At 32.1% G+C, this 17,148-nt stretch overlaps 2 protein-coding genes across 2 annotated transcripts; both read left to right on the top strand.

Moving 5' to 3' along the window:
• The first annotated feature begins 1,066 nt into the window (after window positions 1–1,066).
• LOTGIDRAFT_227898 (hypothetical protein) lies at window positions 1,067–6,380 on the top strand. The gene is made up of 5 exons (XM_009045540.1): window positions 1,067–1,659; window positions 5,132–5,334; window positions 5,509–5,673; window positions 5,830–6,033; window positions 6,222–6,380. The coding sequence occupies exons 1-5, from the start codon at window positions 1,460–1,462 to the stop codon at window positions 6,368–6,370; spliced, it is 921 nt and encodes a 306-aa protein (XP_009043788.1). The 5' UTR covers window positions 1,067–1,459; the 3' UTR covers window positions 6,371–6,380.
• A 3,794-nt stretch (window positions 6,381–10,174) lies between these two features.
• LOTGIDRAFT_227897 (hypothetical protein) lies at window positions 10,175–14,271 on the top strand (the record flags this gene model as incomplete). Its single annotated transcript, XM_009045539.1, has 2 exons — window positions 10,175–10,218; window positions 13,773–14,271. The coding sequence occupies 2 exons, from the start codon at window positions 10,175–10,177 to the stop codon at window positions 14,269–14,271; spliced, it is 543 nt and encodes a 180-aa protein (XP_009043787.1).
• Window positions 14,272–17,148: the final 2,877 nt, after the last annotated feature.

Here is a 17,148-nt window from a genome sequence, read left to right as displayed (position 1 = left end):
GTTCTTTAAATTTAGTGTTGGGGTTTATCTAATTAAAACTGTTTTGAAGGCTTTGTGATTGAGAAAACTATCTGAATTGAGATGTTTCCAGCATTGGTTAACACAAACACTTGTTTTATGATAAATCTAGACTTAAAAACTCTACGTAGATCATTTGACAGCAAACCACTAGTTACGTCGGGTGAGAAAACTTGTCTTCCTCCGTGTGGCTGTGATGCCAGGAATACCAAATACTGTATCTTAGAATCAGTAGCTGATAAGGAAATTAGTGATAGGAAAACATCAAAGCACTTTTCATGGGTTCCCTTTGGAATATCAACTACAAAGTAAGTATTCTATTACATTGTTATATCAAAACTATAAAAGTGGTAGAATGTGCCAATATAAAGAGTATATTTGGAAATAGTGTATTAGTGATGTCATAGTTGTAGAAGAGTTTGATTTATAAAGCTAATAGTAAAAGACATGCATATTACTACTATTAGGCTCACCAAATGACATTTGTAAAAAAGGGTTACTAGCTCCTCCAAAATATAGTCAATAAATGTAAATAATGATTCATGTATGTTCTATCCACCTCCTGGTTTCATATTCATTTCAGTCTTGTAGATGTACTTATAGTTACTAAACTGTGGGCCCAATATATGCTTACATGTTAAGTTCTTGAATTCTTTACACTTTTTAATAAAATCATAAGGTAGCTAAGAATGTATTTGACCTTTAAATGTGACCAACCTTAGATTTTCATCTTTAGAAAACATGGTGAGTTAAGATCTTCTCAGTAATAGGTAAAGTGAATCTCAGACAACTCTTCAAGACACAGGGTTGAAATAAGTTGACAATATCAGCACAATCTTTTCCTTTAATATATTTGTATTATAAGTATGATATATTTATTTTTGACTAGTCGTCAAGAGAGTTAAAAAGAAAGGCGTATAGTCATGGTCATATTAACAGATCAAATATCCATTTTAATACCAAAATCAAACAATTGATAATATCCCACCTTTACCTTTCAAAATTGCCATTCAACAATGATATTTACCACGCAGAGAAAGGCTTTGATCAAGCTTGAAAATCATTCTTTCTTTTGGAAGGTGAATTATAAGACGTAAGGATAGAATGGTTTCTGTTATTTAATTGTTATGGTGTTCATGAATAATTCTTGTTTTATGACTTGACATTTTGACATTCAAGACCTGTTGTTTATGACATGTGTTCTGTTCTGTTCTTATAGTTGGATTTAGAAATATTAGTTATGGATTTATGTACAATGCTAAACCATAATTCAAATATTAGTTAAAAAGAAGAAAATCCTCATATCCTCAAATAGTTTGACAACCATTTTTAAAATTGTGTCTGTGAGGCTATAAATTTTTTAGTTGAATTTCTTGAGGTGTTTTTCATTGAAATGTGTCAAATGTGTACAAAGTAAAATATTTTTGGAAAATATTCTGAAATGTATCCTGATGCTAGTATGACTATTGTTTCTTTATCACGACCAAAAACAGTGGGTTACCGTGACAACCAACCAAAATTACTACGTCATTCTTCATTACGGAATATCTATGGTAGAAAGTGCCCTATAACTTTACTTGGTGAAAAGGAGTATCTAGGATTTAAACAATCCAGACCTTATTCTGCTGCTACTTTTTTCAGGTAATAAAGCAGTTATCTCCCTTTAGTCCTCAAACTTGACATTGATTTCAGTTGGGACTTCCTTCACAATTTAGTTGTTGATATAATATATATTTTCTTAAATTGACTTCACAATACAAACAGAAAGGCTGTCCTCTGTGACATGCCCTGCTGCATGTCAAATTCTGTTCACTCTCCTGCAGAACAGTACAGTACTGTTCAATGTTCTTGTAAACAGTTTTCCAGTTCATTTTAACTCCAACACTTATGTCAGTGTTAAATCTTTTTGTCTGAAATGATTTCAACTTTATGATGATGATTCTGATTATGGCTAATCATCGTTGCCACCACTTAGAAAATGATTTCCAGCATCATTGATTGATTGTTAGTTCTAGTGTTGAAATGATTACAGTCTTGAATGAATAGACAAAATTATATTGACTGTTGTTGTGATGAGGGTTGCTATGGTGATGATTAATTATTATCATTATTGGAAATATATCTCAAGCTATTTGCATGTGAGGTTCATATTTCTTTTGGTGCCAAGATTTTGAAATTTGTGACTGAATTTTACAATAATGAAAAATCAAAACATAAAATTAAAGCGGTAAGAATGTTATTCATTTATTTACATTACATGCAATACATAGTTTCTTTGTAATCATTTCATATAATTCATACAATTTTGATAGGTGACTGGGAGCCACGGTGGCTCAGTGAGTTAGACACCTGCTCGCTAACCTGAAGGTCCAGTCTAGCATAGATCAAGAGATAATACCTTCAGATTTTTCAACGTGTTTACCCCTGTCAGTGTTGGAGGTAAGAAGGACTGACTTGGAAAAAGCATCCAGTCGGTTAGATGGGATGATAAACCTAGGTTCTGTGTGCTACAGGCCATGCAGGTGAAAGATCCCTCGTCAGTTGGAAATCGAAAAAGAGCAGGCTACTGCCACTGTCCTGACAAAATTTCCCTCATAACACTCTGCAAGGCGTTAGCGTAAGTGGTGTAGAAAAGTTTTTGATAGGTGACTGTTAAAATATTATGGGAATTAAAAACCGATGAGGTTTTAGTTATTCTCCATATACAAGAAATGTTGGACCTTTAGTTAGTAATAGAAGAGTTAATTTGTTTGAATCATAAAGAATTCATAACAATAACAGATTTGCATTGTGATTAGCTCAAAACATACTTAAATGATCCTAACCTAATCTTTGGTTTCATACCAATTGTGAATAATTCACAGTTGCTGACAAGTTTATTAAATTATTTGAGATTTTTCATGAATAAGTTCTGATGAACTACAGCAAAACAAGAAATGCTGAAGTAATGGCGTTGTAAACAAACAAATGAGAAGAAATTTGAAAATACGAGTGTCAGGAAGTTAATATAAGATTTGTTATATGTATGAGTACTTTTACTGTTTCAGTTGTATATAGTCAATGCCTGTAATCAATATAGCCCAGTAATACCTAGACCAGACAATCAATAACATATCAATTATTGATTAAGACATACTTTTACTGACATTATAACACTAGTTGTACAAAATCTCTCCTCAATTAACCTTCAACATTTGTAATTTGTATATTGAAGAGACATAAATTTTTTCTCTAGAATCTCTTCTTATCTCTCTGAGATGCTTTTAAGTTTATTATCTTCATAGAAGACCACAATGGTCAAGATTCAATTGTCATCTATTTTAATAGAATCATTGTACAAGAAGACAATTTTGAGCTCCATTTGTCTTTTCTGACAATTCTTCTGCTAATGTCTAGTCCTGGATATTAAGTACTCATTTCATGTTGGGGTCAATTGAACTATTTACTCAGAAGAAAATGACAAGGTGTAGTTTTCAATAAATGAGTAAAAACTTGAATAATTGTCATTTGTTTTTGAACTTCAGTAGTATGCATATTCCAGAAATTAAACTTTTCTAGAGATGACTTAGAATGAAAGTAATTCACTAATCCTTTCGCTAGATCCTAACAACTAAACCCCCTGATAATGATTACAATATAAACACCAAGTACTTGATCATATTATATAGTTTATCTGCTTATGACCCACCTATATCTATCTAACTATATTTAAACTCTAGACAATTTCAACATGGCTGACATGGCGTAGTTATGGACTCAAGAATGTGAAAACTATTGAGTATGGAACATAAATGAACTGAAGCATTATTTCATAACTTTTTTATTAATTGACAATATTTTGAATTAATGTCACAGTTACTATGCTTGTATTTGTGCATTTGTAAAGTTAGTGTATAAGCTTATGAATTAATGAAGTTCAATGACTTGTGATTTATTTGTTGAGCCAGACTGGATTTTATAATTGATCAAGATTTTCAGTTTACTCAATCATATATGTGTTTTTGGCTCCAAAAAAACTTGATTGTGTCTTATGATACTGATGGAATTTCTTTAATAAACTTTTTAAAAAAACATTCAGTGAGAGACATGTAAAAGATGAAAAAACTGGAACTGAACATATCCTACCCTGACTGGCCATGGAGTATACCACATTATCTAAAATCAAAACGTCTCAGGTACAATTATAGTTATTTTTATTTCAACATGTTTGTTAAAAGGATTCATGTTAAAAGACTGGTTAACTCTAAAGCTTACAAATTGTGCTTCTTATTTTGCAGTTGAGTTTTTCAGGCTTAAATTCGAAATTTTTGCATTATGACAACTAAAAGGTTATAGATCCAATGCCTCTATAAATGGTTTTGTTAATCAGAATTACATATATATTAGGAGAATTAGAAACAGGTTATGATATTGTAAATTTTGTTAAATCAAATCTCTTAATTATTGGGTCTTTGTGTCAATTCTGTAATTATGATACAAATTTTGATTGTTTTGATTTGGTCTCCAAAAATTCTAATTTATACTGAGAAAGAATTAGTGCAATGTTATCCACCTCAAAATAAGGAGAGAGTAAAGGTAGTCTTAGTATATTTTGTAAGTTGGCTGTTTTCCATAATGTATGTTATAAAGCCCACTCTTCATATTATTCACCACAAGTATAACAAGTCATTAAGGGTTAATGTTGGTATTGTAGTAGGCATATTCTATATTCATTAAAAACTTACATGTTATAACTTGTTTTATAATATACACATCTAACTGTGTTGATGTTTGAGAAAAATTTAGTAGTTGATAATGAAATAGGTAAGCTTGTATTTATACCAGATTGTAAATTATTTAGTAGTTTGATTATTTAAGAGTTTCAGTTTTAAATCTGAGGAAAAACATATTTCAATTGCCATTTTCAGTATAGTTACAGTATATTTCATTATTCCAAAATAGTTTATTTCGACCATTGTCTATGTCATATATTTTCTGTTTTTCATATAAGCTTAAACAATGAATTTGATAGAAGAAACATTGCCTATCTATTTTATCTTTGTGGGACAAAAATCATACAAATGCAGATGTAAATAGATTTATGAAGATTCATGAATATATTTTTACATTTCAGTTCTTCCAGTTCACCATCTGTACCATATTCTACAGCAGATATTCTTTACAATGGTGAAACTACAAGGTCTTCTATAACAGATGATTATAGTCCTAATGATCTAGTCTACTCAGATAAAGTCTCTGGACGATTAAAAGAAAATAATGATAACAGAAGACCTAATAGTAGAAATACGTCAAGACGATCTATTTCATTAGAAAAGGGTAGGTTAAAAAATTTAAAAACAAACTTAAAGAAAGCAAAATAACCATTCTAATCTCATATTCATATCATAATTATTGAGTTTTTGATTGAAAATAACTGGTACATTTACTTGATATGGTCAACCCTTGTGTTTAGTTATTGCCCTTGATTTGGATAATTATCGTTTATTTCAGTCAGTATTAATGGAGATAGGGAAGATTTACAACCGATCAAAACCACCACAATATCTAAACAGAACCATTTCCGACCTACTGGTATTCGACAGTCATATTTACGTGGTGAACAATTTTACAGTAATAACAATTCACCTTCTAAAACTGGTTCAAATTCTTCAACAGGTATATATTATATTTTTCTTCTTGCTTATAATCATCGTAAATTTCATTAACATTAATACTAGGCTATACATAATAGAAAAATATGAAGTTCAGATGCACACTTGTATGATAAAAAAGAACAGAAATTAATCTGTTGTGAAATTGTCATTATTATAGGCAATGGTGGAGTGCAAAAGGACGATTTAGTTGCTATGGGTACATTATGGAATCCTAATGCCCCTAGAAGTAATGGTGTTGCAGTGAGTAATAGTAAACAGTATCCTAACAGTGGTTCAAATAATCTGCCTCCTCGTCGTGGAGGACCATCTACCTCAAGATTTGCAATGGGTGCTGGTTCTTCCAGACAGCCTGCCAGAGATGGTAAGAAAAAGCTTTCTTCCATGTGTTAGTCACAGGCTAATAAAAGATATAAACAGTTCAGGTGAATTCAATATGCTTATCAATTCTTCTATTAGTACAAGTTACTATTAGTTGGAATGCAGCTTGAATAAACTAAAAACTCATGCTTATTAAATTATAACCTATATTGTTCATCTTGTCTCTTACAGTAGAGCCTAAATACACAGACCCAGCCATTGGTGCAACAAACTCTTTTCAACAACGTTTAATAGACTTATCTGCCCTTGAAGCAGACACTGTTCGGTGGGAACGAAGTAAAAAAGTCAAAAAGAAGCCAAAGCAAGATCGTGACTCTTGAACACTGTGATATTAGGATATTTCTAATAGCATATCTCTGTGATAAATACAGTATTAAAATATAAAGGTGTATTTGAGTTAAGCAGCAACAGGGAAGAAGGTGTTTGTGATAGTGGTTGAGTTGGTAGCAATTTGGACATGATGTTATTTGTAGTGCTCTGTGGTTTTGAAATTTGTTGATAGCCAAAATCTTGTAGAAACAAACATTGTTAACATAAATGTCAACTATTTATATCATTTGCATACTAACTACCTCATGAGTATAGCAGTGATCTAATACCAATAGAAATGACTGTTATCATAAACCACCAAACTACCTTGAAAATAATTAGTGATCCTTTATTTAAGTGACAGGCATGTCTGATACTGTCCATTTTGACTTTTTTTGAAGAGAAAAATATAATTTGACTCTAATCTATTTAAGTTTTGTTAACATCATTTTAAATGGGACATGTGTGGCAAATGGATTCATCAGGACCTAAAATGGACACCCTTTGGTAGAATGCCAAAATGATTGTACTATGTACTTCACTAGAAACAGTAGTGGCATGAAGGGCATCACCTGAAATTGAAAGATGGGTTTTAAACCATGGAGCAAGAAGTGATTTTTCCAAAAATAATCTTTCTATTAACTAGTTTGTTAACACCTACTACAAGATATTTAATTTAATATTCCCTTAATATCCACAATGTGAAATAGGGAGCTATGTTTTACGGATATTATACTTCAAATAGGCATTTCTGAATCTGATATTGTATGAACCAATTAGGAAAATCCCCAATTCTATAATTAGATTACAGAACAAGATCCAATAGCATGTTGTTGAGTATGAAATATTATTTCTGTAAAATTGTTGTTTGAATTTATTTATATTTCTTGTACAAAAGAACATAACTCTGTTATTTACAAAACGATATAGTTTTTGATAACGTACCCTGATGCTTTCCAGAATTCTTTTAGGGGGTGAAAATTAAATTAATGCAAAAATGATCCTAGTGATTAAAAGTACATAAAATCATATGCTACAGGCTAACTTTTGAAGTAAGTTGCCACATGGGCACAGGCCATTTTTATACACCCACATGAATATGTGGTCGTATATTGTCGTCGCCCCTGTCCGTCGGTCCGTCCGTCAACATTTCTTGTGAGCACTATAAAGACTACAGTTTTTATCTGATTTTGATAAAACTTGGTGTGATGCTTTAGATTGATAAGATCTCGGTCAAGTTCGAATTTGACATATTTTCGATGAACGGTTTTTGAGATATTGCCCTTGACTTAGAACGCCTTGAAATTTGTTAAAAATAGTTCGTGAGCAGGATTGAAGCTACAGTTTTCAACCGATTCTGATGAAACTTGGTGTGATCATTGGTATTGAAAAGATCTCGGACAAGTTTTAACTTGACGCATTTTCGATGAATGGTTTTTGAGTTATTGCCCTTGACTTCGTTAAAACGCGTCGAAATTTGTTAAAAATAGTTCGTGAGCAGGATTGAAGCTACAGTTTTCAACCGATTCTGATGTAACTTGGTGTAATCATTGGAATTGATAAGATCTCGGACAAGTTCTAATTTGACGCATTTTCAATGAACGGTTTTTGAGTTATTGCCCTTGACTTTGTAAAAACGCGTCAAAATTTGTTAAAAATAGTTCGTGAGCAGGATTGACGCTACAGTTTTCAACCGATTCTGATGAAACTTGGTGTGATCATTGGAATTGATAAGATCTCGGACAAGTTATAACAAGAGATATTTTTGATGAACATTTTTGAGTTATTGCCCTTGACTTTGTAAACACGCGTCAAAAGTTGGTTTTTGCCCTTGATTAGAGCTGTGTGATTTAATTGTTTGTTGTATTTGGGTTATTGATATTGATCTAAAAAACTTTGTGGAATTATTCATCAGTTAGCTTAACTGGTGTCATAAAGTTATAACAGAATCCATGTAAAATCTGGAAAATTGGAAAATTTATATAACTAAGTAATTATTGAAAGATAGTGGACCATAGCCATATACGCCGACCACGGCATGTGGATTGTAAAAACGAAACATCCATTTTAAGTTTCATCAAAATCAGTTGAAAACTAAGAGAGTAATAGCATATTCAAGATTTTGGGACAAGGGCAATAACTCTGCTTCTAACGGTCAAAAATAGCTCAAATTCGAACTTGATCTTCGTTTTATGAATATGTATACAGATACCGAATTTCATTTGACACATATTAAACCACTACAGACTTTGTTATCATTTCTGATAGCTGGTAGTGGGCATATGTTACCTTGCCTTGCAAGCTATCTTTAATGATTGTAGTTAATATTAATGGAAAAATGTTTATTATGCTTCATTCATTTCACATGAGGACACAAAATCAATAAATGGCCTTCTTAATTATAAATCACATATTATTTACTATTCACGACTATTTTGAGGTTTTAATTACCAAAGAATTCATGGTTGACTGTGTAAATGGTAACTCCTCAAAACTGATGTAAGAGGCCTAATTCTTGAAAAAACCTTAAATTTAATCAGAAGTAAACTTAACTTTCTCAAACCTTTCGATTTAGGTCCAATAACATCCATTTTGAGTTTCATAAAAATCGGTTGAAAACTAAGAGAGCAATAGCATATTTAAGATTTTGGGGCAAGGGCAATAACTCTGCTTCTAACGGTCGAAAATAGCTAAAAATCAAACTTGATCTTCGTTTTATGAATATGTATACACATACCTTTCGATTTAGGTCCAATAACATCCATTTCAAGTTTCATCAAAATGGGTTGAAAACTAAGAAACATTTTGGGGAAAGGGCAATAACTCTGCTTCTAACAGTCGAAAATAGCTCAAATTCGAACTTGATCTTCGTTTTATGAATATGTATACACATACCTTTCGATTTAGGTCCTATAACATCCATTTCAAGTTTCATCAAAATGGGTTGAAAACTAAGAAACATTTTGGGGCAAGGGCAATAACTCTGCTTCTAACAGTCGAAAATAGCTCAAATTCGAACTTGATCTTCGTTTTATGAATATGTATACACATACCAAATTTCATTTGATTCCATCAAAAAATTTAGTTTAATAATTAATTGCATATTTATAGATAATTACTAAGTATTTTGGATTTATCGGTTTATATAAGGATCCTGTTATTTATGTATGATACCAGGTATATCTTCTGATGAATATGTAATCTTATTGGCCAAGTTTAAAATTTTATGTTTATTCTAAGACCTAGTATTCCTTTAAAAGCTTGGACAACAAAATTAATAGAAGGCTAGAGTTGATCATGCGAACTGAATAAGAGTAACCTCCCTTGTAACAAAACATGAAATTAATAATTCAATTTCAAAACCTTAGTTTCAATTGGAAACATATATGTTCAATTCAAACATGTTGTGAAAATATCCAAGAGAAAAGTTTTTGTAGTTTAAAAAAAGACACAAAAAAAATGTTAAGGACTGGTAAAACCGGATCGCACGAACAATTTGGGGTTTTTAATGGTGGCCAAGAAAGAAACATCAACCAAACTACTCAATAATAGCAGTAATATAGCATAACGATTGAGAGTTTGCCGATTAATAGCTCTTTCTTTCGTAATTGATCTTCAAAATAATTACCCTAAATACATCTTATTGTTTTTTCCCTGTCCGAGTAGGCCTAATTTCTAACTTCCCTTAACTACGAAATCAAACCTTTCAGTAGGGGTGGAATGCAGTTTTACTCCAACATGGCCCCTCTCTTTCTTTTATCATAATGTACTAGTGACCATGTGAGAGACTACCAGAGCAATCACAGCCTATAAAGATGGCAGCTTCACTGATGAAGACAGAATTCGGTCTGCAAAGCAGGTAAATTTGTCCAACAGGCTACATCAACTGATCATTAATGCCTGGATGAAGAAGTTTGTCTCAAAGGCTTGTAAAGATGCCAACATTATAATAATTTACAAGAAGAGAACAGACAGTGGCAACTACAGAGGAATACTCCCCTGTCCATGATAACAGTCGCTATCCTTCCAAAGATCATGGACTTTCCCAACACATTACACAATCATGTAGTTCAGGAGACACAGTGTGGATTCAGATCAAATCAGAGCACTGTATAAAGGATCTTCTGTCTCGGACAATTACAAGAAAAGTGCATCGAACATGACCAACCACTGGCCATTGTAATTGTTGACTTCACAAAAGCGATTGATACAGTTGGCAGAACGGGCTTATGGAAACCCCTGAGGGAATCTGGAAAGTTCACATCAAAGATTTAATCTCTGCAGACAGGAATGATATTTAGTGTTGGAGGGGGAAGCCTCTCAAAGGTTTGGTGTCACCAACGACGTCAAGTTTTGGCCCCCACACACTTCCCTAACTGCTTATTTGCTTAAAGAGGCTTTTCGAAACATGAACATTAGTATGCGTGCATGTATGTATTGTTGAGATCTCGGCCAAGTTCGAAATTTGTAATAATCGGAAGAATGGTTTCAGAGTTATAGCTCTTGACTTAGTTAAAACGGGTTAGATTTGCCTTGTGTGCACGATAAAGGCGGCAATTTTTATCCATGCTTGATGAAACTTAGTGTGCATGTATATATGGATGAGATCTCGGTCATGTTAAAAATTGGCAATAATCGGATGATAGATTTCAGAGTTATTGCCCTTAACTTAGTAAAAACGCGTTAAATTTGGCTTGTATGCATAATAAAGGCTAAAATTCTATCCGACCCTGATGAAACTTAGCACATGTATATGCTTGCAGATATTGATAAGACCTCAATCAAGTTAGAAATCGGTAATAACCGGATGAATGATTTCGGGGTTATTGCCCTTGATTCAGTAAAAACACGTCAAATTTGGCTTGTAGACACGATATAAACTACAGTTTTAATCCGATCTTGATGAAACTTGGTATGAGACCTTAGTAAAGCTTGAAATTGGTAACAATCGGATGACTGATTCCACATATTAAACCACTACAGACTTTAAAGTCTTTGAATGGCATTTAGCAATTGTGAGTACGATATATAGACACAACTTTATGGAACAACAATCACTGGTTAAACCAGTGATTGTTGTTCCATAAAGCTGTGTGATTGTTGTTCCATAAAGCTGTGTCTATATACACTACACACTTTGTTATCATTTCCATTTGCTCTAAAGATAATACAAATCATTATAATACTGCGCCAGTAAATTGATATTTCATTGTAAGCATAAATCTGATAAAAGAAATGTTCATGTATTAGTTTATTAGTCCATAAAAATATGTAATAATAGTTTGACAATATAGATATAGTAGCATATTAATAGATTTAAATCCCAACCCCTTTAATGACCACCGACCACAAAGTGTGTCCTATAAAGTGTTTACAAGCTAGAAACGAGGAAAAAAACAAGGAAGTGTTGTCAATAATCTGTATGGCTTATACAATATTGACCAGCTATAAAATGAACACATTGCGTTAAAGATCTTATTCCATTAAAAATCAATTTATATAATATTTTAGTTTCTTTTATGTTCATAACCAAATATTATTCACCCCAGATGCATATTGTGTTCATAAGAAATGATGACAGGTGGACAGGGGCGACGACAATATACCTATACTTTCAGATAGAGGATAATGTATAATGTATAAGTATAACTGTATGAGTAATTTGAAACAGGAGCGCATGAAACAGAGAGCTAATTTTACCAGTAGGCCTGATGAATGATGAATTGTTTTATCTATGTAAACAAAATATCATATTACTGAAAGGGTTAAGGGTTAAGTTTACTTCGACTTTGTGGGAAAAAAAACGATCCAAGAAAATTAAATATCAAAGTTTTTATATAGGCATATTTAGAATAGACAATTTTATTAGACTAAATGTTGGTTATCTTAGGACCATTCTTGATTTGACAGAACACTTATTAATAATGAAGATTCTTAATTTTGATATCTAAAGATTAGTGGAGCAAAATATGATTTATAACATGAGACTTATGAGATCACAGATCATAGAACAAAACTTCAATTATGTCCACGGACTATCGGTAACGTCGATTTAAATCAAATGTTATGCGGAACAAAAGAAATTAATTTCAATTTAGAATGTCTGAGACAAACCATAGTTAATAAATAAAGAGCTTGGTTATTAGAACTTCAATATTTCTCAATAGCTTTTATTGTTTACGTCTCTGAAGGAGTTCTCAATACAAGAATGTAACCTCTATCCATTGTTTAAGTAAATATCATAGGTATATCTTAAATCAATAACAGGATTACAGATCAATACTTTGAGAATAAAAGATTATGGCAGATAGCCAATTATTCTCGAGGTGCCCTCTTTCATAAACAGGTCTATATTAGGCCGGGCAAAATAAATTTTGGTTATCCACACAAAACCACTAAGTTCAGATTGCCAGTTACTGATTTTTCCGATATGATAACGCCACCGTTGTCAAAGAGACCATGTTGACTTGACAATAAGTTATAAACTTTCAACGTTTGAGTTGCAGATTCGAACGTTGATTTTAAGTTTCAAAAGCGGACAGGAAAGCTTTTCATTTCTTTTGAAAGCAATTTCATTGTTACTTTTAATCTTACTTTTGTAGAATTTTGCTATTTTCGCAGAATGAATTAGTGCTATAAAGTTCTTGAAATGCCTGGATTGTCACCTATTGAGATTAATATCTTAATACACGACATGAAACAAACATGTCTTTGGTTTGTTCTTAATAAAAACCAGTTAGTCCTAGTTATTAAGATTATGGTAATAAATGGGTTAACTAATCCAAACATTCAAACAACAGGATAGTCGTAGAAAGAGACGAAAGGAAATCATAAATCACAGAAAATCAAATATTGTGATGTCTCAGGGACGGTTTTATGGTCATGTTTGTCTGGATTTCATTTGACATTTGGAAAACAAAAGATAATTCCATTATTGATTCACAAGACTTATCTATATTCGGGTAAATAATATATAAATCACTGCTACAGAAGTTGGAAAAAACAAAGCCTACACTGAACATTGTGAATAACAAACGTGCGTGCCAGGGTTGGAAGACTTTTAGAGAGGAGTGGTAGAGACCTATTCAATAATTTAAGTTTGATCGCCTGTTAATGGATTAGTTCCCAAAACAGTTTATTTAAAGGGCATTGCAAAACAAGGATTGGTCACGCGCAAAAGATTCGTAAATGACGAAACAGTACAGGACGCAAGGTTCAGTTTCGTCATGTTACGCATGTGATCAAATTTTACATAAAATTTGACATTCGGATTAGGAGAAGGTATATTTACTGTGAAAGCAGATCAATCATTTTCATAATAATGAGGAACTGTTAGTATTCTAAAGATTATACTTAGTGTATTAACCAGGCAAAATCGTGTACAAAATATTAAACTATTGACATTTTAAACAGGGTTGAAGTTTCTGTGGTTATTATAAAAGTAAAGGTGTACAACATTGCCGCTATTTCTACCAAAAGTGAAAAGAACCGTCACAAAACTACAACAACCGAGAGGATGACATCACCACCATCACATATATTTCAACAGATATTGCAGTCTTTCCGAGATCATCCTGATGATGACTTTGAAGAACACATCCAGGATGACGGACAGTGCATTGACTGTTCGTCCTCATTGAATCAATCTGGTGATCATGGGAATGTTGACTATTTGGAACACGATCATGGTGGAGATTGGAGAGATGTTTGTTCCAAGTGTTGGAAGCAATGGAGTGAAAGAAGAAGTAGTGTGTCCTCGGTATCTTCAATGAGATCTGATCCTCCCCACGTTCACTGGCCTGCAGAAGCTAATCTAGTTCGGTCTCATCCTAGAAAGAAATATGTTAGGAATCCACGCACACCATCACCTGTTAAACCTATTTTAAAAAATGGTAAATGCGGACATCGCTGAATTATTTAATATTTAGATTGCAATTGGGGTTGTGCTATGTAAAAACAAGACGTGACAATCCTTGTATAGGTGAACACCCACGGAGAAAGTTCAATTCAGAAGCCGTAACAGTATTAACGTAGACTTTAATTTAGCATATATGAAAGAATGATTGGAACTCAAATGGGACTCGCTTATAATACTACCATTATAGTTTTATGTGGTAGTTGGCATTGCAATGTATTTTGATATTATGACAGACTTGACTTCACTGGCTGACTGGGCATGACTGATAAAATAAGAGGAACTATCATTGAATGGTGATGTGTGACAGTTGCTGATGAACTGTAGATTGTGTCAAACTAGTGGAATAGACGATGGGTATGGGCAAATGTTAAATGAAAACACTATATTCTTGTAAACACAAATAATTTATACACATGTACAAAGCAAAGATTTATAAATAAAAACTATATTACAATCATATTGCACTTTTTAAAATTTTAAAATTCATAGTTTCATTGTAAAATTCATGATGAACCATGTCATGATAGATTTGATGGAAATCAAAAGTTCATGTGCACTTTTTCAAAGAATACTTTTGAATGAATTTAAAAATTCACTTGATAGTGTGATTGTTCTTAGTTTCTATAGAGATCATTAAATTTTAAAAATCTTCACAGGCATCATAAACTATTTAAAAAATTCATTGGGCACTTTCTTTTAGCAATTATGTTAATTCACTTGAGCACTTTTCCTCAATAAACAAATTAATGAGTTCCTATTTGTTATCAACAACTATAATCTAAAGAAAGATGTTATGTTCTGTTGACCTTTGACCTGAGGAAGCAATTTCCTCCGACAAGATTTTGTTTTTTGATTTTTTGCGTTTTTGGTAACTTTCTCCACTGCAATATTCTTCTGTATTACTTCTTTCGATTGGTTAATTATCTTTTCACCACCAAACGTCTTCTGCCTCTTCATTGGTTGTTCCACATTTTCTTTATCTAAGCTTGCAGGGTTAACTTTATTTTTACTGGATAAAGTTTCTACACCAAGTAGAAGTCCATTACTTCCAGGCGCAGCATGTACTATTGTTTTACTGAAATTAAATAGAACTTATTCTTATGCTATATATAAAACATAAATCAGTTTTACATAAACTTTGTTTCAAAAATATTAATATAAGTGAACACATCTTCAACCCTGTGCCAAAGCTATCTGTTAAAAAGAAACTTTTTCAACCATTCTAACCATAATACTTGATATGATAAATACTAAATCTATCTGAAATTATCATAATGTCATCACAATCACTTACCATGGTATCACAATTACTGAGTTGAGGTTTTGTCGCAGAAATTTTTCTTCTTTTTCATCTTCTAGCTGTTTAGGTACAGGTACTGAGGAAAAATTCTAAAGATACAAATATAAAATGAAAGAACTTTACTAGATACTTTACTTTCACATATTTGATGTAAGGTCAAGCAAAGATAATTGTGGATGATCCAATCTAGCTAGTGTAAGCAGAAATGAATGCTTCATGACTCTAGTTTATATACATCTAATTACATTTTAAATTAACCCAAAATAAAATGAACTGCTCATTTTTATATTTGAATTGTGACGTTCACAAATATCCTTGCTCAAATATTCCAATTTCACTGTACTACTGTATTGGAGTAATACCTTAAGTTTATCATAGGGGTTGTCAACAGATCAGAAAAATGCCTTTAGAATGCAAGTTCTATTGAATTTTCGATGTAATTTTATCTACATACAAAGCTCTTACCCGAATATTATTCCTCATCTTCAACCCTTTTTTTGGTCTTTTATTATCATTCTTTTCCTTTTCTTCTTGAATATCACCAGGATCTGGAGATCTGCAATAATTTGTATGCCAAGATAGAAGTAAAATTTTAACAACACACTTTTATCTTCAAGACATTTTGAAATTCAATTTTTACTTTTGGAGGTAGAACATGTATTCAATACAGATTTGTTCACAGTTGTATACAAACTGATATGAATTCAAATATTGGAAATTAAACAATCCTTTCTGATAACATATTTATTTTTAATACAGGTGACTACGTCATGAGATGAACTAGTGAAAACCATGAATACCTAAACTGAGACAGTAGACAGGGTATTCTTGTTGGCGTGGTAGGATTTAATGCAAAATCTTCTAGAAAACACTCAGAGTCGCTTCCCTTACTAGCAGTTTCTGCATCTAATAGTTCACGTAAAATTCTAAGTGTTCTTCTTCCCAATAATGAACCCCCATCTGATGCTGGCTGAAAGAACAAATAACATTAACTAAAACATTATAAATATAAGGTCTAATAATCTCAGCCGTTGAACTACATGCTAATCAACATGGGAAACGGTTGGATTTCACATTTCTTATATTATATTAGTTATACAAAAATCTTTGTGGAAAAGAAACATGTAAGTACAAGGACAAGGACAGTATCTATTGTAATCTGTGTATTAAAGAGAAATAATAACTAGTTCTGAAACTCAGATAAGAAGGGTATATAAAAAAAATGAGAGACAATGTAACTAATAAAAAATAAATACTCACCTTGTCTGGACTAACAAGATTATTTTTTTCTCTTTCATCCAGTTTTTTAGAAAGTCGGTTATGAATTGATTGTGAAATGGACTCTAAATCTTCTTCTTTTAAACATTTAACTTTACATTTCTTGATACAATTCTTAATATTTAGAACCACCCTTTTACAGGCTGACCTAAAAAAAATGTGAGAGTAGCATATGACTGACATACAAAAATTATACCACAAATTAGTGAAATATTTGCTAATCCAAAGCAAATCTTTCCAGTAATATTTGAAATCGAAAGTTAATATGATAAATACTTCTGTGTGAAATCTTG

The sequence above is a fragment of the Lottia gigantea genome (genome assembly GCF_000327385.1).
Source record: "Lottia gigantea unplaced genomic scaffold LOTGIsca_1, whole genome shotgun sequence".
Taxonomy (NCBI): Eukaryota; Metazoa; Mollusca; class Gastropoda; family Lottiidae; genus Lottia; species Lottia gigantea.
This window is presented reverse-complemented; position numbering and strand designations above follow the sequence as displayed.

Excerpts from the sequence above, each read along its gene's own strand:
- LOTGIDRAFT_227898 (XM_009045540.1), top strand. The coding sequence starts at position 1,460 with ATGTATCCTGATGCTAGTATGACTATTGTTTCTTTATCACGACCAAAA. Across the intron at positions 5,674-5,829 it reads TGGTTCAAATTCTTCAACAG|GCAATGGTGGAGTGCAAAAG; the intron begins GTATATATTATA and ends TCATTATTATAG. Across the intron at positions 6,034-6,221 it reads CAGACAGCCTGCCAGAGATG|TAGAGCCTAAATACACAGAC; the intron begins GTAAGAAAAAGC and ends TGTCTCTTACAG.